Raw genomic sequence first — 15,688 nt, 5'->3', positions numbered from 1 at the left:
GGAGCATGTGACTTGTTCTTGGAGTTGTGAGTTCAAGTAAATAGAGATTACTTTAAAAAAAAAAAAAAGTGGGTTTCTGACACAGACCAAGGAATTTGCTGTCCACCTACATAACCAGACCCATTCCTCTTTAATCCTCATTTCAGGTACTTTTCCACTATAATCATTCATGATAACTGGCCTAAAGGCTAGAAATGATGTGGACTGGTAGGTGGAAGGCAGTGAGTGGAGAATTCCCTTCAAATTGAGAGACTCACCTCTGGGTTTTTAAAGAGGGATGGATCTAACCTGTATCAGTTAGGATCTAGTTCTGCCACGAGTAGTAGATATCCCACAATAGTAGTGCTCTAAAGAAAGTGGAAATTTTTCCTTTTCTCATGTAGGTAGATAATCCAGGCAGACAGGCCAAGGTTGCTGTTAGTGGTTCCACGTATCAGAAACCCAGGTTCCTTTTTGTCTGCCATAAACACATAGTTTCCGTCTCGTGTTCTAAAAGCTAACTATTCCAATCCTAGCTATCATGTCCATTCCCGATAGCAGGGCACTGGGGATGGGGAGGCAAACCACACCATGGTAACACCTTTTCCTCATCCCCTCTAATACACACAGCCCCATCTAGCTGCAAGGGAGACAGGAGATATATTTATTATTTCAGGTTACTCTGTAACCAGATAGAAACCAGGCATTCTGTTTTTGTAGCAGAAGAGGCAAAGGATATTGGGAGACAGCTTATAACCAATGACTTAGTCCTTGGGCTGGAACAGGTTAATGATGCTAAAAAGCTTGTGTGGGCATTAGGTCTTTTGCAGAAGGCAACAGTGTATAATGGAGAGGGCCTTGTGATAGTACCTCTTTATTTTCTGGGCTTCCATTTTCTATAAATGAAGAGCTTAAACCAGATCATTTAAAGGTGCTTAGGGGCATCTGGGTGGCTCAGTTGGTTGTGTCTGATCTTGATTTCAGCTCAGGTCATGATCCCAGGGTCATGGGATTGAGCCCCACATCGGGGTCTGTGCTGTACGTGGAGCCTGCTTGGGATTCTCTCTCTCTCCCCCTCTCTCCTCTCCCCCACTCCTTTACGTGCATGCTGTCTCTCTAATTAATTACTTAATTGATTAAAAAAATAAAGGTGCTTAGAGTTGTTAGACTTTAAACAGTTCTTTTTTTTTTTTTTTTTTTTTAACGTTTATTTATTTTTGAGACAGAGAGAGACAGAGCATGAATGGGGGAGGGTCAGAGAGAGGGAGACACAGAATCTGAAACAGGCTCCGGGCTCTGAGCTGTCAGCACAGGGGCCCGATGCGGGGCTCGAACTCACAGACTGCGAGATTGTGACGTGAGCCGAAGTTGGCGCTCAACCGACTGAGCCACCCAGGCGCCCCAAGAGTTGTTAGACTTTAAAAATAGTATGAATGAAGGTAGATGAGGTTATATTTTGAAGTGCAAGTTAAAGAAGAGGGCAACATTCAAGAAACTTGAATCCGGTTTATTTGGCCATATGGCCCTTTTTGGTGGAACATCTAGTGCTTACTGTTTTGCAAAACATGACTTTGTCTATTTTAATTCCTTCTCTTTAGTAATAGAGAAGCTGAAAATTAGAGGTGTATGACTTGTAAAGATTGTAAACCTAGTTGCAGCAGAGTCAGGACTGGACCATGGGTATCTTGACAAATTGTGTAATGTGATACCATTATCATTTGTAAATCAGAGCACAGAGGTCTTGGAGGGTCAGGTAAGTTTTAAAATAATTCATAGGTTCTCAACAAGTTATTATTCTTTTTGGAAGAGTGAGATAAACTGCAAAGAATATTCTTTTTTTTTTTAATGTTTATTTTGAGAGAAAGTGCATTAGCAGGGGAGGGAGGGAGACAGAGAGACAGAGAGGGAATCTTTTTTTTTTTTTTTAATTTATTTATTTATTTATTTATTTATTTATTTATTTTTTAATATATGAAATTTACTGTCAAATTGGTTTCCATACAACGCCCAGTGCTCATCCCAAAAGGTGCCCTCCTCAATACCCATCACCCACCCTGCCCTCCCTCCCACCCCCCACAGAGAGGGAATCTTAATCAGGCTCCACCCTCAGCGTGGAGCCAGACGCAGGACTTGATCCCACAAACCGTGAGATAATGACCTGAGCTGAAATCAAGAGTCGGATGCTTAACCAAATGAGCTACCCAGGCTCCGTCCATTCTTTCTTAAATAGCCCAATCTGGATGAAATGGTAAAATCTACAAAATCACTAAGAGCACTTTTCAAAAAAACAGACTTTATACCATTATGCATTCTAAACAGATATACCAAGAAGTTACTTGTTAAAAGAGTAGTGAATAAATTATAGGATATGAAATGTGGAACTGAATTTTGAAGATAAGACTAAATTGATTTTAAACCAGGTAGCTGGAACAAAGAGTGGCAGACATAGTGTATGAAGAGCACATAGGATATAGCCATGTCAAGCTTTGAAATTCCTAAAGGTTGTAAACTGGTTAAGAACTCAGGTTATGCACAAAGATAGCTTTAAGTTTAAATCCTTGTTCCTTTGCTCACTAGCTGGTGACATTGGGCAGTTAACCTTCTGAGCCTTGGTTTCTTATCTATAAAATGAGGATACTGTGGGAAAATAGTATTTGGAGTAGTGCCTAGACTGTAGTAAGGTTTCAGGGGTGCCTGGGTGGCTCAGTCAGTTAAGCATCTGACTTCTGCTCAGGTCATGATCTTGTGGTTAATGGGTTTGAGCCCCATGTCGGGCTCTGTGCTGACAGCTCAGAGCTTGGAGCCTGCTTTGGATTCTGTCTCCCTGTCTCTCTGCCCCTCCCCCCCTCAAAAATAAACAAACATTAAAAAACATTTTTTTAATTAAAAAAATGTAGTAAGGGTAGGGTTCTATAAATTGATGATAGTTGTTTCTCTGTGTTCCTAGAACTTAGAATGTATGATCCTCAACACAGTATAATTGCTTAACAAATTGATTATCAATTTGAAGAGTAGAGTTTATCCTGTTATTTTACATGGTATTCTGTTGAGTACTAACTATGTGCCAGCAATGTAGTAATCACTTTATATTGCTTATTTCATTTTTATAACAATGTTAGGAGGAAAATCTAATGTTACCACTACTGTTTCCATTTTATAGATGAGGCAGCTACAGCTTAGGAATTAAGAACTTGTCACTGCAGTGAAGCTGGGTTCAAAAGCAGTAAAAGTCTGACTCAAAAATCTATGCCATTGGGGCACCTGGCTGGCTCAGTCTATAGAGCATGCAATTCTTGATCTCAGGGTCATCAGTTTGAGCCCCATTTTAGGCATAGAAATTACTTTTAAAAAACTTTTATGTTTTGCATTTTAAGCCACTCTGCCATACAATCCTACTTTTCTTTGCTCATAGTATTTTCATATTCCATTTCAGCCTCTCACGTAAGTCATCTTGTATGCCTTGTATCATATATGACCAGATCTTTTTCCTGATTTTTTTTTTTTTTAATGTTTACTTATTTTTGAGAGAGAGCTCAAGCCAGGGAGGGGCAGGTGGAGGGGGAGGAGGCAGAGGATCTGAAGCAAGCTCTGCTCTGACAGCAGTGAGCCCATCGTAGGGCTCGAATTCACAAACTGTGAGATCATCACCTGAGCCAGAGTCAGACACCCAACCGAGTGCCCAGGCACTATAGAAAGAATTTTAAGTTTTTGTTGTTTTTCCCATGGGAAGCTTGAGATTGAGTATACCTATAGCTATAAAGTACTAATTCTTTTAGGAGAAAAGAGGGAGAATCATTTCAGTCTTGAGATTTTGAAAACACTCAGCTGTTCATGACAGTTGAATTTCTTAAATCGAATTCAGTCTTAGACTCACTTTTATACAGCTGTTTCCTTTTTCACCCATTTATTTAAGCCCTGTCCTTCTTAACCAGCTTAAGACAATTCTTTTTTTGAATCCTTCAGTGACCTTATTTATCCTGATTTCCTTTGAATTCATGTACCTTTATTATTTATACATTTGGCATATAAATAAATTCCTTGAGGGTTAGACAGTGCTTTAATAGGCAGTGTCTTGTAAAGTTGGACACTATAAATGTACATTGTAACATCTAATCCAGTCCTTTCTTTGCTTGTTGAGGCAAAAAGAATTGGAGCACCTGAGTGGCTCAGTCAGTTAAGTGTTCATCTTCGACTCAGATCATCATCTCAAGGCTTGTGGGTCTAAGCCCCAGGTTGGGCTTTTAAGCTGACTGCTCAGAGCCTGGAGCCTGCTTTGGATTCTGTGTCTTCCTCTCTCTCTGCCTGCCCCTCCCCCACTCATGCTCGCTCTCACTCTTTCTCAAAAATAAATCATTTTAAAAATTAAAAAGGAGAAGGATCTAAATGTAACTTGGAGGAAGAAAGTTTAAAGATAAATTTAAGAACACTAAAAGGTTCGAGAAGTATGTATCTTACCAGTGAAAGTTAGGTAATACTTCATAATGAAAAAGTAATAACTCCCCCCCACCCCCACCCCCGTTTGTCTTACAGGCACAAGACGCTGGTCTCGGAGTGTCAATTTTACTATGTGTCAGAGCTCTTCAACTCAGATCAAGCGAGGATGAGGAAATGAAGGCATCAGTTTGCAAAACAATTGCTTGTCTTTTACCAGAAGATTTAGAGGTCAGACGAGCCTGTCAGCTTACAGAATTCTTAATTGAACCTAGTTTGGATGGATTTAATATGTTGGAAGAACTGTATCTGCAACCAGATCAAAAATTTGATGAAGAAAATGCACCAGTTCCAAATTCTCTCCGATGTGAGCTCTTACTAGCTTTAAAGGCCCACTGGCCTTTTGATCCTGAATTTTGGGACTGGAAAACTTTAAAACGACACTGCCACCAACTGCTAGGACAAGAGGCCTCAGATTCTGATGATGATCTAAGTGGCTATGAAATGTCTATTAATGACACAGACGTTTTAGAGTCATTTCTCAGTGACTATGAGGAAGGTAAAGAAGATAAACAATATAGAAGAAGAGATTTGACAGATCAGCATAAGGAGAAAAGAGACAAAAAACCCATTGGTTCTTCTGAAAGATACCAGAGGTGGCTTCAGTATAAATTTTTCTGTTTATTATGTAAGCGGGAATGTATAGAGGCCAGGATTCTTCATCATTCTAAGATGCATATGGAAGATGGAATTTACACCTGTCCAGTTTGTATTAAAAAATTCAAGAGAAAAGAAATTTTTGTTCCTCATGTGATGGAGCATGTTAAAATGCCACCAAGCAGAAGGGACCGTTCTAGAAAGAAATTACTGTTGAAAGGCTCTCAGAAGGGAATTTGTCCCAAGAGCCCCTCTGCAACCCTGGAGCAAAACCAATCATTGGATGAACAAGCCAAAGGAGAGTCTCATGAATACGTCACATTCAGCAAATTAGAAGATTGCCACCTGCAAGACAGAGATTTGTACCCATGTCCTGGCACAGACTGTTCCCGAGTATTTAAGCAGTTTAAATACTTAAGTGTGCATCTTAAAGCTGAACACCAAAATAATGATGAAAATGCCAAGCACTACTTGGATATGAAAAATAGAAGAGAGAAGTGTACTTATTGTCGACGACATTTCATGTCTGCTTTTCACCTGCGGGAGCATGAACAAGTGCATTGTGGTCCTCAACCTTATATGTGTGTATCTATAGATTGCTATGCAAGGTTCGGATCAGTGAATGAACTACTTAACCATAAACAAAAACATGATGATCTGCGTTATAAATGTGAATTAAATGGCTGTAACATTGTTTTCAGTGACTTGGGACAGCTTTACCACCATGAAGCACAACACTTTAGGGATGCATCTTACACATGCAACTTTGTTGGCTGTAAAAAATTCTATTATTCTAAAATTGAATACCAGGATCACCTCTCAATGCATAATGTTGAAAGTTCAAATGGAGATGTGAAGAAATCGGTGAAACTTGAGGAGGCTGCACCGGGTGAAAAGCAAGATTGTATTGATCAGCCCCATCTACTTGACCAAACTGATAAATCACATTTACCCGAGGATCTTCTTTTCTGTGCCGGATCAGCTAGTTCTCAAATAGAAACTGCAGAAAATCTGAAAGAAAACAGTGACAGTAATTCTAGTGATCAGTTAAGTCATAGCTCTTCAGCTTCCATGAATGAAGAGTTAATTGATACACTGGATCACTCGGAAATGCAGGATATATTATTATCTCATGAGAAAGTCTTTGTGCCCTCCAATTTAAAAGAGAAATGTTCCAATGTGGCAGTTTGCTTTGATGGGACTAAGTTCACCTGTGGTTTTGATGGCTGTGGTTCCACGTACAAAAATGCAAGAGGGATGCAAAAGCATCTCCGCAAGGTCCATCCGTACCACTTCAAACCCAAAAAGATAAAGACAAAAGATCTCTTTCCCTGTGGGGGTAATGAACACAATCAAGCAACTGAAAAGTTTGATGCAGAACCTAAACCCAGTTCAGATACAAACAGTGACTCCCCAGATGAAGGTCTAGACCACAATATTCATACTAAGTGCAAACGAGAATATCAAGGTTATTCCTCAGAAGCTTCTATCTGTGCTTCTAAGAGGCCGTGTACAGAGGATACCATGTTGGAACTTCTGTTACGCTTGAAACATTTAAGCTTGAAAAACTCAATAACGCATGGATCATTCTCAGGGTCATTGCAAGGGTACCCATCCAGTGGTGCTAAGTCTCTTCAGTCGGTTTCACCTACTATCTCCGACCTTAATTTTCAGAATCAAGACGAGAATATGCCAAGTCAGTACCTTGCACAGTTGGCAGCTAAGCCTTTTTTCTGTGAGCTTCAAGGATGCAAATATGAATTTGTGACCAGAGAGGCTTTGTTAATGCATTATCTTAAAAAACACAATTACTCAAAAGAAAAAGTCCTTCAGTTAACCATGTTTCAACATCGGTATTCCCCATTCCAGTGTCATATTTGCCAAAGGTCATTTACAAGAAAAACACACCTTAGGATTCATTATAAAAATAAACATCAAATTGGCAGTGACAGAGTCACTCACAAACTACTAGATAATGAAAAATGTGATCATGAAGGCCCATGCTCAGTAGACAGATTGAAAGGTGATTGCTCTACAGAACTTGGTGGTGACCCCAGCAGTAACTCTGAGAAGCCACACTGTCACTCTAAAAAGGATGAATGCAGTTCAGAAACAGATTTGGAGTCGTCTTGTGAAGAAACAGAAAGTAAAACATCTGATATTTCATCACCCATGGGTAGCCATAGAGAAGAACGAGAAGGACGAGAGGGAAGAGGTAGCAGGAGGACTGTTGCTAAAGGAAACCTCTGCTATATTTTGAATAAGTACCACAAACCATTCCATTGTATCCATAAAACTTGCAACTCCTCCTTCACTAATCTAAAAGGCTTGATTCGTCATTACAGAACTGTACATCAGTACAACAAAGAACAATTATGTTTAGAAAAAGACAAAGCAAGAACCAAAAGGGAACTTGTCAAATGTAAAAAGATATTTGCTTGCAAATACAAGGAATGTAACAAACGCTTCCTGTGTTCCAAAGCTCTTGCTAAGCACTGTAGTGACTCTCATAACCTAGATCATATTGAAGAGCCTAAAGTGCTTTCTGAAGCTGAATCTGCAGCAAGGTTTTCCTGTAACCAGCCTCAGTGCCCTGCTGTTTTTTATACATTCAGCAAGTTGAAGCACCACTTGATGGAACAGCATAATATTGAAGGAGAAATACATTCAGAATATGAAATTCATTGTGATCTTAATGGCTGTGGCCAGATTTTCACCCATCGCAGTAATTATTCTCAACATGTATATTACCGACATAAGGACTTTTACGATGATCTATTTAGAAGTCAGAAAGTGGCAAATGAAAGGCTACTGAGGAGTGAAAAGGTGTGTCCGACAGCTCTCACTCAGGGGCATGAACATCAGACTACCAGGAGATCATTTAATGCTAAGGCTAAAAAATGTAGTTTAATCAAAGAAAAGAAGGCTCCGATTAGTTTTAAAACAAGAGCTGAAGCCCTCCATATGTGTGTGGAACAGTCTGAGCACACACAGTACCCCTGCATGGTTCAAGGATGCTTATCTGTGGTGAAGTTGGAAAGCAGCATAGTGAGGCATTATAAACGCACCCATCAGATGAGTAGTGCCTACTTAGAGCAACAGATGGAAAACCTGGTCGTTTGTGTGAAGTATGGTACCAAAATTAAGGAGGAGCCCCCTTCTGAAGCAGAGCCCTATATAAAGAAAGAAGAAAATAGCTGTGAATCAGAGCACACAAAGCACGGCCATTCCCCAGGTGACAGCGTGCCTGTCCAGAACACAGATTCCCTTCATCCAGGCGAAAGGGATGGAGGTCAGAAAGGATGTACAGAAAGCAAACCAGTTTTTGATGCAGATACTCTCCTCTACAGAGGAACTTTGAAATGTAACCATAGTTCAGAAACCACTTCTTTGGAACAATGTAATATAGTTCAGCCTCCTCCTTGTAAAATAGAAAATTCCATACCTAATCCTAGTGGGACTGAAAGTGGGACTTACTTCACGAGTTTCCAGCTGCCTTTACCAAGGATCAAAGACTCAGAAACTGGGCAGCCAAGTTCAGGGCAAGAAAACACTGTAAAAAATTCAACCCCTGTTCCAAAAGAGAATTTTAGGAAACATCCACAGCCCAGGTCATTTGATTTGAAGACTTATAAACCTATGGGATTTGAATCTTCATTTCTGAAATTTATTCAGGAAAGTGAAGAGAAAGAAGACGATTTTGATGATTGGGAACCTTCGGAGCACTTAACATTAAATAATTCTTCACAACCCAGTAATGACTTAACAGGGAGTGTTATGGCAAATAATATGGTGAATGACAATGACCCTGAAGTTGACATACCTCATTCTTCCAGTGACTCTGCAATTCATGAGAACCTGACTGCAATCCCACCTTTGATAGTAGCTGAGACAACAACAGTTCCTTCCTTGGAAAACCTGAGGGTTGTATTGGACAAAGCATTAACAGACTGTGGAGAGCTTGCCTTAAAACAGCTTCATTATCTTCGGCCAGTGGTTGTCCTTGAAAGATCTAAGTTTTCCACACCAATTTTAGACTTGTTTCCAACAAAAAAGACAGATGAGCTTTGTGTAGGAAGTTCCTAAATAGCAATTTTGTTTTAGAAACAGACTGGCTCCAACACTGCAACATGGGGACAATTGCCAATTTGAACAAAGGCTGCGAACCAGCCACACCATTGTTTAGGGTAGAATAGGCTGTGTATTTACATGAATGTATAATATCTATGTCAGCAGTATTGGCTGAGTCCATTAGCTCTCCAGTTGGTTTATTGATTGGGGTTTTTTGTTTTTGTTTTTGTTTATTAAAAAAAGAAATGGAACTGTACTCTTGTTTGGTGCTAATTAATACATCAAAATATATTGGGGCTTCCTTTTTCAAATTAAGTGTGCATGATTGTATATGGAACAAATACTAAGATCCCAGGGTGGGAGGGCTAGGGAAAGGGATATGGAGTTCTTACTTGACTTGAATGTGCACCTGAGGGTGCTTTGTGTAATATATTGTACACTACAGCATCTTATATTTTTTGAGTTGAGTTTCAATAAATTACAATTTTTCACCCATTTCTTGTTTACTCATAATGAGTTTTCATACCATACACTAACTGAAACTGCACTGGGCATTTTCTGGAATGTGCACTTATATTTTACCCCAGTAGTTTCTCGTTTCTTATTAACCAAACCATTCAGATCAAGTTTCTTTCTGAATGACTGTTGTCATAAAGTTTTTGTGTAGAGAAAATTCTGAAATTGAGTAATTAGCTCTGAGGGTCAAGATAGCTTCCAAAAGAGGAGGCCCGGCAGCTGTCCGGATAGAAAGAATACCAAGGAGAACATGAAGGGCATAGATGGATCCAGTCATGTTTCCAGGGACCTACAAAGAATGTGGTAGGCTGCAATGAAAGGGAAGCACTGGGATGAGATGACTGTAGAGATCGATGGGCAAGGACCCAACCATGAATGCTATTGAGTTTGGACTCGAGTCCTTAGGCAGCTGAGAGGCTTTAAAGGATTTGAACAAAATAACATGACGTTAATTGCAATGTTAAATTAATAACAATTTGTAGATGTCTTGAAATGATTGTGATTTGAGAGGCTGAGAATGGAAACAGTAGATATTAAGACTGTTGAAGTAACTGAGGCAAACCTGATGAGAGTTTATACTATCAGTTGGAGCACAAGGAAGAGGAGATGAAATTTAAAGAGAGGGTTGAATGGTGAAAAAAACGTTTTGAGCAAAACCGATTTAGTAGTGATGCATCCAGTTGAGGTTGGAATACAAAAGGAAGAAATGAATTTTGGGGAAGAGGATGGAAAGCCAAGGTGAGCTTGGTCTTTGGATGTGTTGAACCTCAGTGGACTATGAGCCCTGTATGTCTAATGACAAAGCAGTGTGTTCTTATAAATACAGCAGCTTTATTCTCTGTTCTTGTGAAGTTCTCAGTGAGTTTCATCAGCTAGCAATGAAGTGACTCAGACACTCCTAATATCCCTTTCTTATGTCTGTCGTTAGGATTTTAAGACCTTTTCTCTGACCCCTAAAACCCACGCACACAAACATGGACACACAATGCCTAAGTGCTTTCTTGGTTCAGATCCTAGTAGGTAACCATAGGGTTCTCAAATAAGCATCTGTTGAAAGAAAAAATGGCAGAAACAGTGGACAGTGGAACATCTCAGAGGCTGAGGCTACTACTGACTCCTTGGGACCTTTAGCTAATTTCTGTGGGCTTCAGTTTCCTCACCTATAAAGTGAAGAGGTATGGGATATTTTGACAGGTCACTTTCTGTGATCTGAGCATGAGAAATAGCTGGCAGCTTCATTTTTAGCCCAGAACAAGAGAAGATTGCTAATTTGCTTAAGACTGAACTACATCCATTCGACCACTCCTAACTTCTACCCCCAGAAAGGGCCAAGTAGGTCCGTTTGTAGTGGAACCAAACCCTAGTTGAACGCTATTGAAAGTTTGCTTCAAGTACAAGCCTAAATGGTTCATCCTAAGATTCTTTTCTATTCCAGTTGGAGCATCTTTATTTGACTTTTTAATAAGACCACGTTTTATGTCAAACCCAGCATGTGTAGTTCTATGATAATACAGAAGATCGGACAGTTATTTTTCTAGCTTTCCATACTGTCATTTTTACTTGATGTGTTTTTGGGATTTGTCCCAATGCTAGCACAAACCTGGAAGCATTGACTTTGTTTTCAAAGCCCTTTTAAAGTCAAGAATGCCCCCTAAATAATGGGTAGAAGTTCAGAGTACCAGACACTTTCATTCTGTCCTTTTACCCAGAATTCTCTTACTTCAGTGTTTCCCCATGTTGATGAACACGTGTGAGAGAGTGGGGTGGGAAATGAAGGAAAAGAAAGTTTTTGATTAGTATTCACAGTATTCCAACCCAAACCTATCGTCTCTTAGTCCCAGGTTGCCTATTTCTGCCCTGCACTGCCAAAGACATAGTCATAGTTATTAACCAAATATTTAAGTGCACACATATTTAGTGATGGTTTCAGATGCTTTAAAAGATAAAAATGTAAAGTAAATTTATCAAGGTATCTGGCGGTGTGGAGCTTTCGTGTGAGGGCTAGGGTAGCTTTAAACGTTGTAAAGTGTGGTAAGTGGACCAGCAGCGTGGGCATCACCTGGAGCTTGTTAGAAATGGAGAATGTCAGGTCCCACTCCAGAGCTTCTGGACCCAAATTGCATTTTAGTAAGATCGATCTCCAGATGATTCATAGGCACAGAAAAATTTGAGAAGCAATGGCCTAGAATACAAAGTGGAAAGCACTGTGAGAATTCAGGGTAATTGCACGTTTTTAAAGCACTTTACATAAAATTATCTTGTTGAATTTTCATAAGTTCATGAAGTAGGTACAGTTACCCTTATTTGGCAGCTAAAAAGATAGAAATAAAGTGTTTTGCCTAGCTGATAAAAGCTAGGAATAGGTGGAGCCTAGTTTCCAATCTCATCTGACGGAAGGTATCAGGGAGGGGAAGTTAATGTGAAGGAAGAATATTAGAAGATTGCAGGTGGTATTTAAAGTCCCAAAAACGCCCTAGCTCTGTAATTAAACTAAGTATATGGTTTGTAAAAGTGAATAATGGAGAATAAAGTTTGAAATGTAAGTAAAAGCCAGGTCACGCGAATCCAATGCCAATCATACATCTATTGTTGACATTTTCTCATTTGAGGAAAAAGGAAAACTAGTTCATATGGTTTCTGTGAGTAATTTATAAACTGTTAAAAAGTCCATGTTTCTCTCAGAGAGAAACTTCTAAAAGTCTGAAAGGTTGCCCAATCCCTTCTCCCCACCTGCCACTCCACAATAGACTGTGGTACCCCTGGTTTTATATGCTGACTCAGAGGCAAAGCCTCCTATTATGTAGAGCTGAGTCTGGAAAGAGGGGCCTGCCTTAGTCTGACTTGCTTGGTCTATACCTGCAGGAATAGATTCTGTGACAGACTGCTTTTGGAGGTCTGAACCACTTTGAGGAAGGGAAGCAGGATAGTCAGGAGATTTAAAAACCTGTTCACCTGTATTCGACAGGTTTAGCCTGGAAAAGAGAAGACTGGAGGTACAGGAAAGCTATAGCCAAGTATTCACTAAGCACATACTATCTGCTAGCTCCTGAGCGATGAACATGAGGCAGTGAGTTTCCTGCATCATGGTGATTAGAGTCTAGTAAAGAAGAGAGACAATAAACAAAACACTACATAAAGTGCTACAAAAGAATCTGTGGCTGCGATAACCTCCTCCCCCCCCCCCCCCCCCCCCCGCCAAAAACCAAAAAGGCCAGGAAGAGCTTCCTTGAGGAAGCCATGTTTGAACTGAAACCTGAAGAATCAATAGGAATTATCCAGAGAGGATAATCCTGTTGTGTGGAAAGACTTTGTGGTGTGTTCATGACCTTGACAAGTCTGGTATAGCTCATGCTGAGAGAAAAAATGGGAAAGGGAAAGGAGAGAAGGTTGGATAGATAGGTAAGCAGCAACCATATTTTAGTGCCAAGTAACTAGCTTCTAGATTTCAGATTTTGTTTGAAAGTCAATGAAGAACCTTTTGAAGGTTTAAAAGTAGGCACTGCGTGATTCATAAATTGCAGCATCTAAGTCAAAAAGTCTTAATACAGTCTGATGTGGAAGTGACTGATGGCTGGCCCAGTAGATAGATGGATGGATGACACTATCTAAAGGTGGGTTGAGGGGTGACTGGTGGATCAGTCGGTTGAGTGTCTGACTTCAGCTCAGGTCATGATCTCACAGCTGGTGACTTCAAGCCCCGCGTCGGACTCTGTGCTGACAGCTCAGCTGGCATGCTCTGTCCCTCTGTCTCTCAAAAGTAAATAAACATTTAAAATTAAGAAATTAAATGTGGGGGGTGCCTGGGTGGCTCAGTCGGTTAAGCGGCCGACTTCGGCTCAGGTCATGATCTCTCGGTCCGTGAGTTCGAGCCCTGCGTCAGGCTCTGTGCTGACAGCTCAGAGCCTGGAGCCTGTTTCAGATTCTGTGTCTCCCTCTCTCTGACCCTCCCCCGTTCATGCTCTGTCTCTCTCTGTCTCAAAAATAAATTAACATTTAAAAAAATTTTTAAAAATAATAAAAAAAATAAAAAATGTGGGCTGAGATGTCTTGCATAGTGATAATTCATCTTTGGATATGTTCAGGTGTCTAAGAAGGAAGTCAAACTATAAATGGGTTTTTGGACTAGGTTCTTTTTAATTTTTTTTTTAACATTTATTATTCATTTTTGAGAGACAGAGACAGAGCATGAGCGGGGAAGGGGCAGAGAGAGAAGGAGACACAGAATCCGAAGCAGGCTCCAGGCTCCGAGCTGTCAGCACAGAGCCCGACGCGGGGCTTGAACTCACGAACTGCAAGATCATGACCTGAACCGGAGTCGGACGCTCAACCGACTGAGCCACCCAGGTGCCCCTGGACTAGGTTCTTTTAAGGTATGTTATAGTATGGAGATTTACAATACCTTGCATTTGTTTGTAAATGTCACTACAAATAATAGTTGCACTTACCTCTATGGGTAGCTTATTCTTTTACACAAATTTTCAACTTCTCACTACAGGCCTACAAGGTAGAAGTTACCCCACGTCACAAGGTATTAAGGCTTGAGTTAAGTAATTTGCTCAAGGTAACAAGGTTAGTGAATAGGAGAGCCAAAAGTTTTAACCCAGATCCATTGTATTCCCAAAGGCCTATCCTCTTAACAGTTACTCTATAAAGATTCTATCCAGGGGCACCTGGGTGGCTCAGTCAGTTAAGCATCCAACTCAAGTTTGACTCAGGTCATTATCTATGGTTTGTGAGTTCCAGCCCTGCAGCAGGCTGTAAGCTAACAGTGTGGAGCCTGCTTGGGATTCTCTCTCTCTTCCTCTCCCTCTGCCCCTCCCCCACTTTCTCTCTCTCCTTCCCTCTCTCTCTCTCAAATAAACTTAAAAAAATAAATAAATAAAAGGATTCTACCCAAACAAGTGCACAGATATGGTAATAGGCACTTGATGAATGAACAGTGTAGGCCATAAAGATATTTTGAATTCTTCCAGGGGACTTTGCATTCATCTAATATTTTATTTTAAAAAGTTTTTAATGTTTATTTTTGAGAAAGAAAGAGTGTGAGCAAGGGAAGGGCAGAGAGAGAAGGAGACAAAGAATCTGAAGCAGGCTCCAGGCTCTGAGCTGTCAGCACAGAGCCCAATGCGGGGCTTGAACTCATGAACCGTGCGATCATGACCTGAGCTGAAGTTGGACACTTAACAGACTGAGCCACCCAGGCACCCCTCACTTAATATTTAGACTTCTCCTATGTGCCAAGCCCTAGAGATACAGTAGTCAATAAAAGGGACATGGTCCCTGTCTTCAAGTTGATAATAGGAAAGACAGATGTTAAACCAAAAATTTCACAAATAACTATAATTGTGTTAAGTGCTTTGAAAGTAAAGTGAGAGGTGCCATGTAACAGGGGGTCTAATCTGGTATAGAGATTCTCAAGCAATGATTTAGTTGTCACAGCCCTATCTTTCTCCAAAAAGTTTCTGGTTGGCATTCTTTAATAGTTTCTGACCTATTTTAACCTTTAATAGCCAAATCCAAAGTCTTATCTGAGTCCCTTTTATGCCTTGCTAGAAAAGATTTTGCGTTCAGTCACTAGGAGACTGTGGGTTTAACATCAATAGCAGTCACTCCTGAACCAGTAGGTCATTTCACCCTGATGCAAGTACATTTCCAACGGCACTCTGGACTCCATATTCTGGATGTGTCTCTGGCACCTCAAGCAACTTGCCTTACCTCCCCTTCTTGCAAGAACAAAACAGTTCTTGCCTCTACCAGGCCTCCCTCTTGCTGTCCTTTCAACCAGAATGAGCAGATTGGAATAGCATCACACAATATTTTTCCAAAAATTATCATAACTGACCCCTTTTCTTCCTTTTTCTGCCTCTCCCTCTTCTTGGTGCAAACCCACTTTTGGATTCTTGGCTGTCTTCACAATTGATCTCACAGTTCATACGCTTGTGTGTGAATTCTTTTCATGTAAGTTTTTTAGGTACAGACTATACATTTTGTATTTTCATACCTCCTTGTTGAAAGTACATAGGTAGTAGCCAGT

General features: G+C 40.3%; 1 protein-coding gene across 1 annotated transcript in view; it reads left to right on the top strand.

Annotated features, from left to right (window-relative positions):
• The window catches only part of RLF (RLF zinc finger), an 86,745-nt gene extending 77,112 nt beyond the window's left edge, over nucleotides 1-9,633 (top strand). Inside the window, exon 8 of the mRNA XM_058717900.1 lies at nucleotides 4,510-9,633. Within this exon, the coding sequence (XP_058573883.1) occupies nucleotides 4,510-9,153 (4,644 nt within the window). The 3' untranslated portion in view covers nucleotides 9,154-9,633. The remainder of the gene's footprint in view (nucleotides 1-4,509) is intronic.
• Nucleotides 9,634-15,688: the final 6,055 nt, after the last annotated feature.

The sequence above is a fragment of the Neofelis nebulosa genome, chromosome 2 (assembly GCF_028018385.1).
Source record: "Neofelis nebulosa isolate mNeoNeb1 chromosome 2, mNeoNeb1.pri, whole genome shotgun sequence".
NCBI classification, from domain to species: domain Eukaryota; kingdom Metazoa; phylum Chordata; class Mammalia; order Carnivora; family Felidae; genus Neofelis; species Neofelis nebulosa.
Note: the sequence above shows the minus strand (reverse complement) of the source record. Positions and strands in the feature narration are given on the sequence as shown.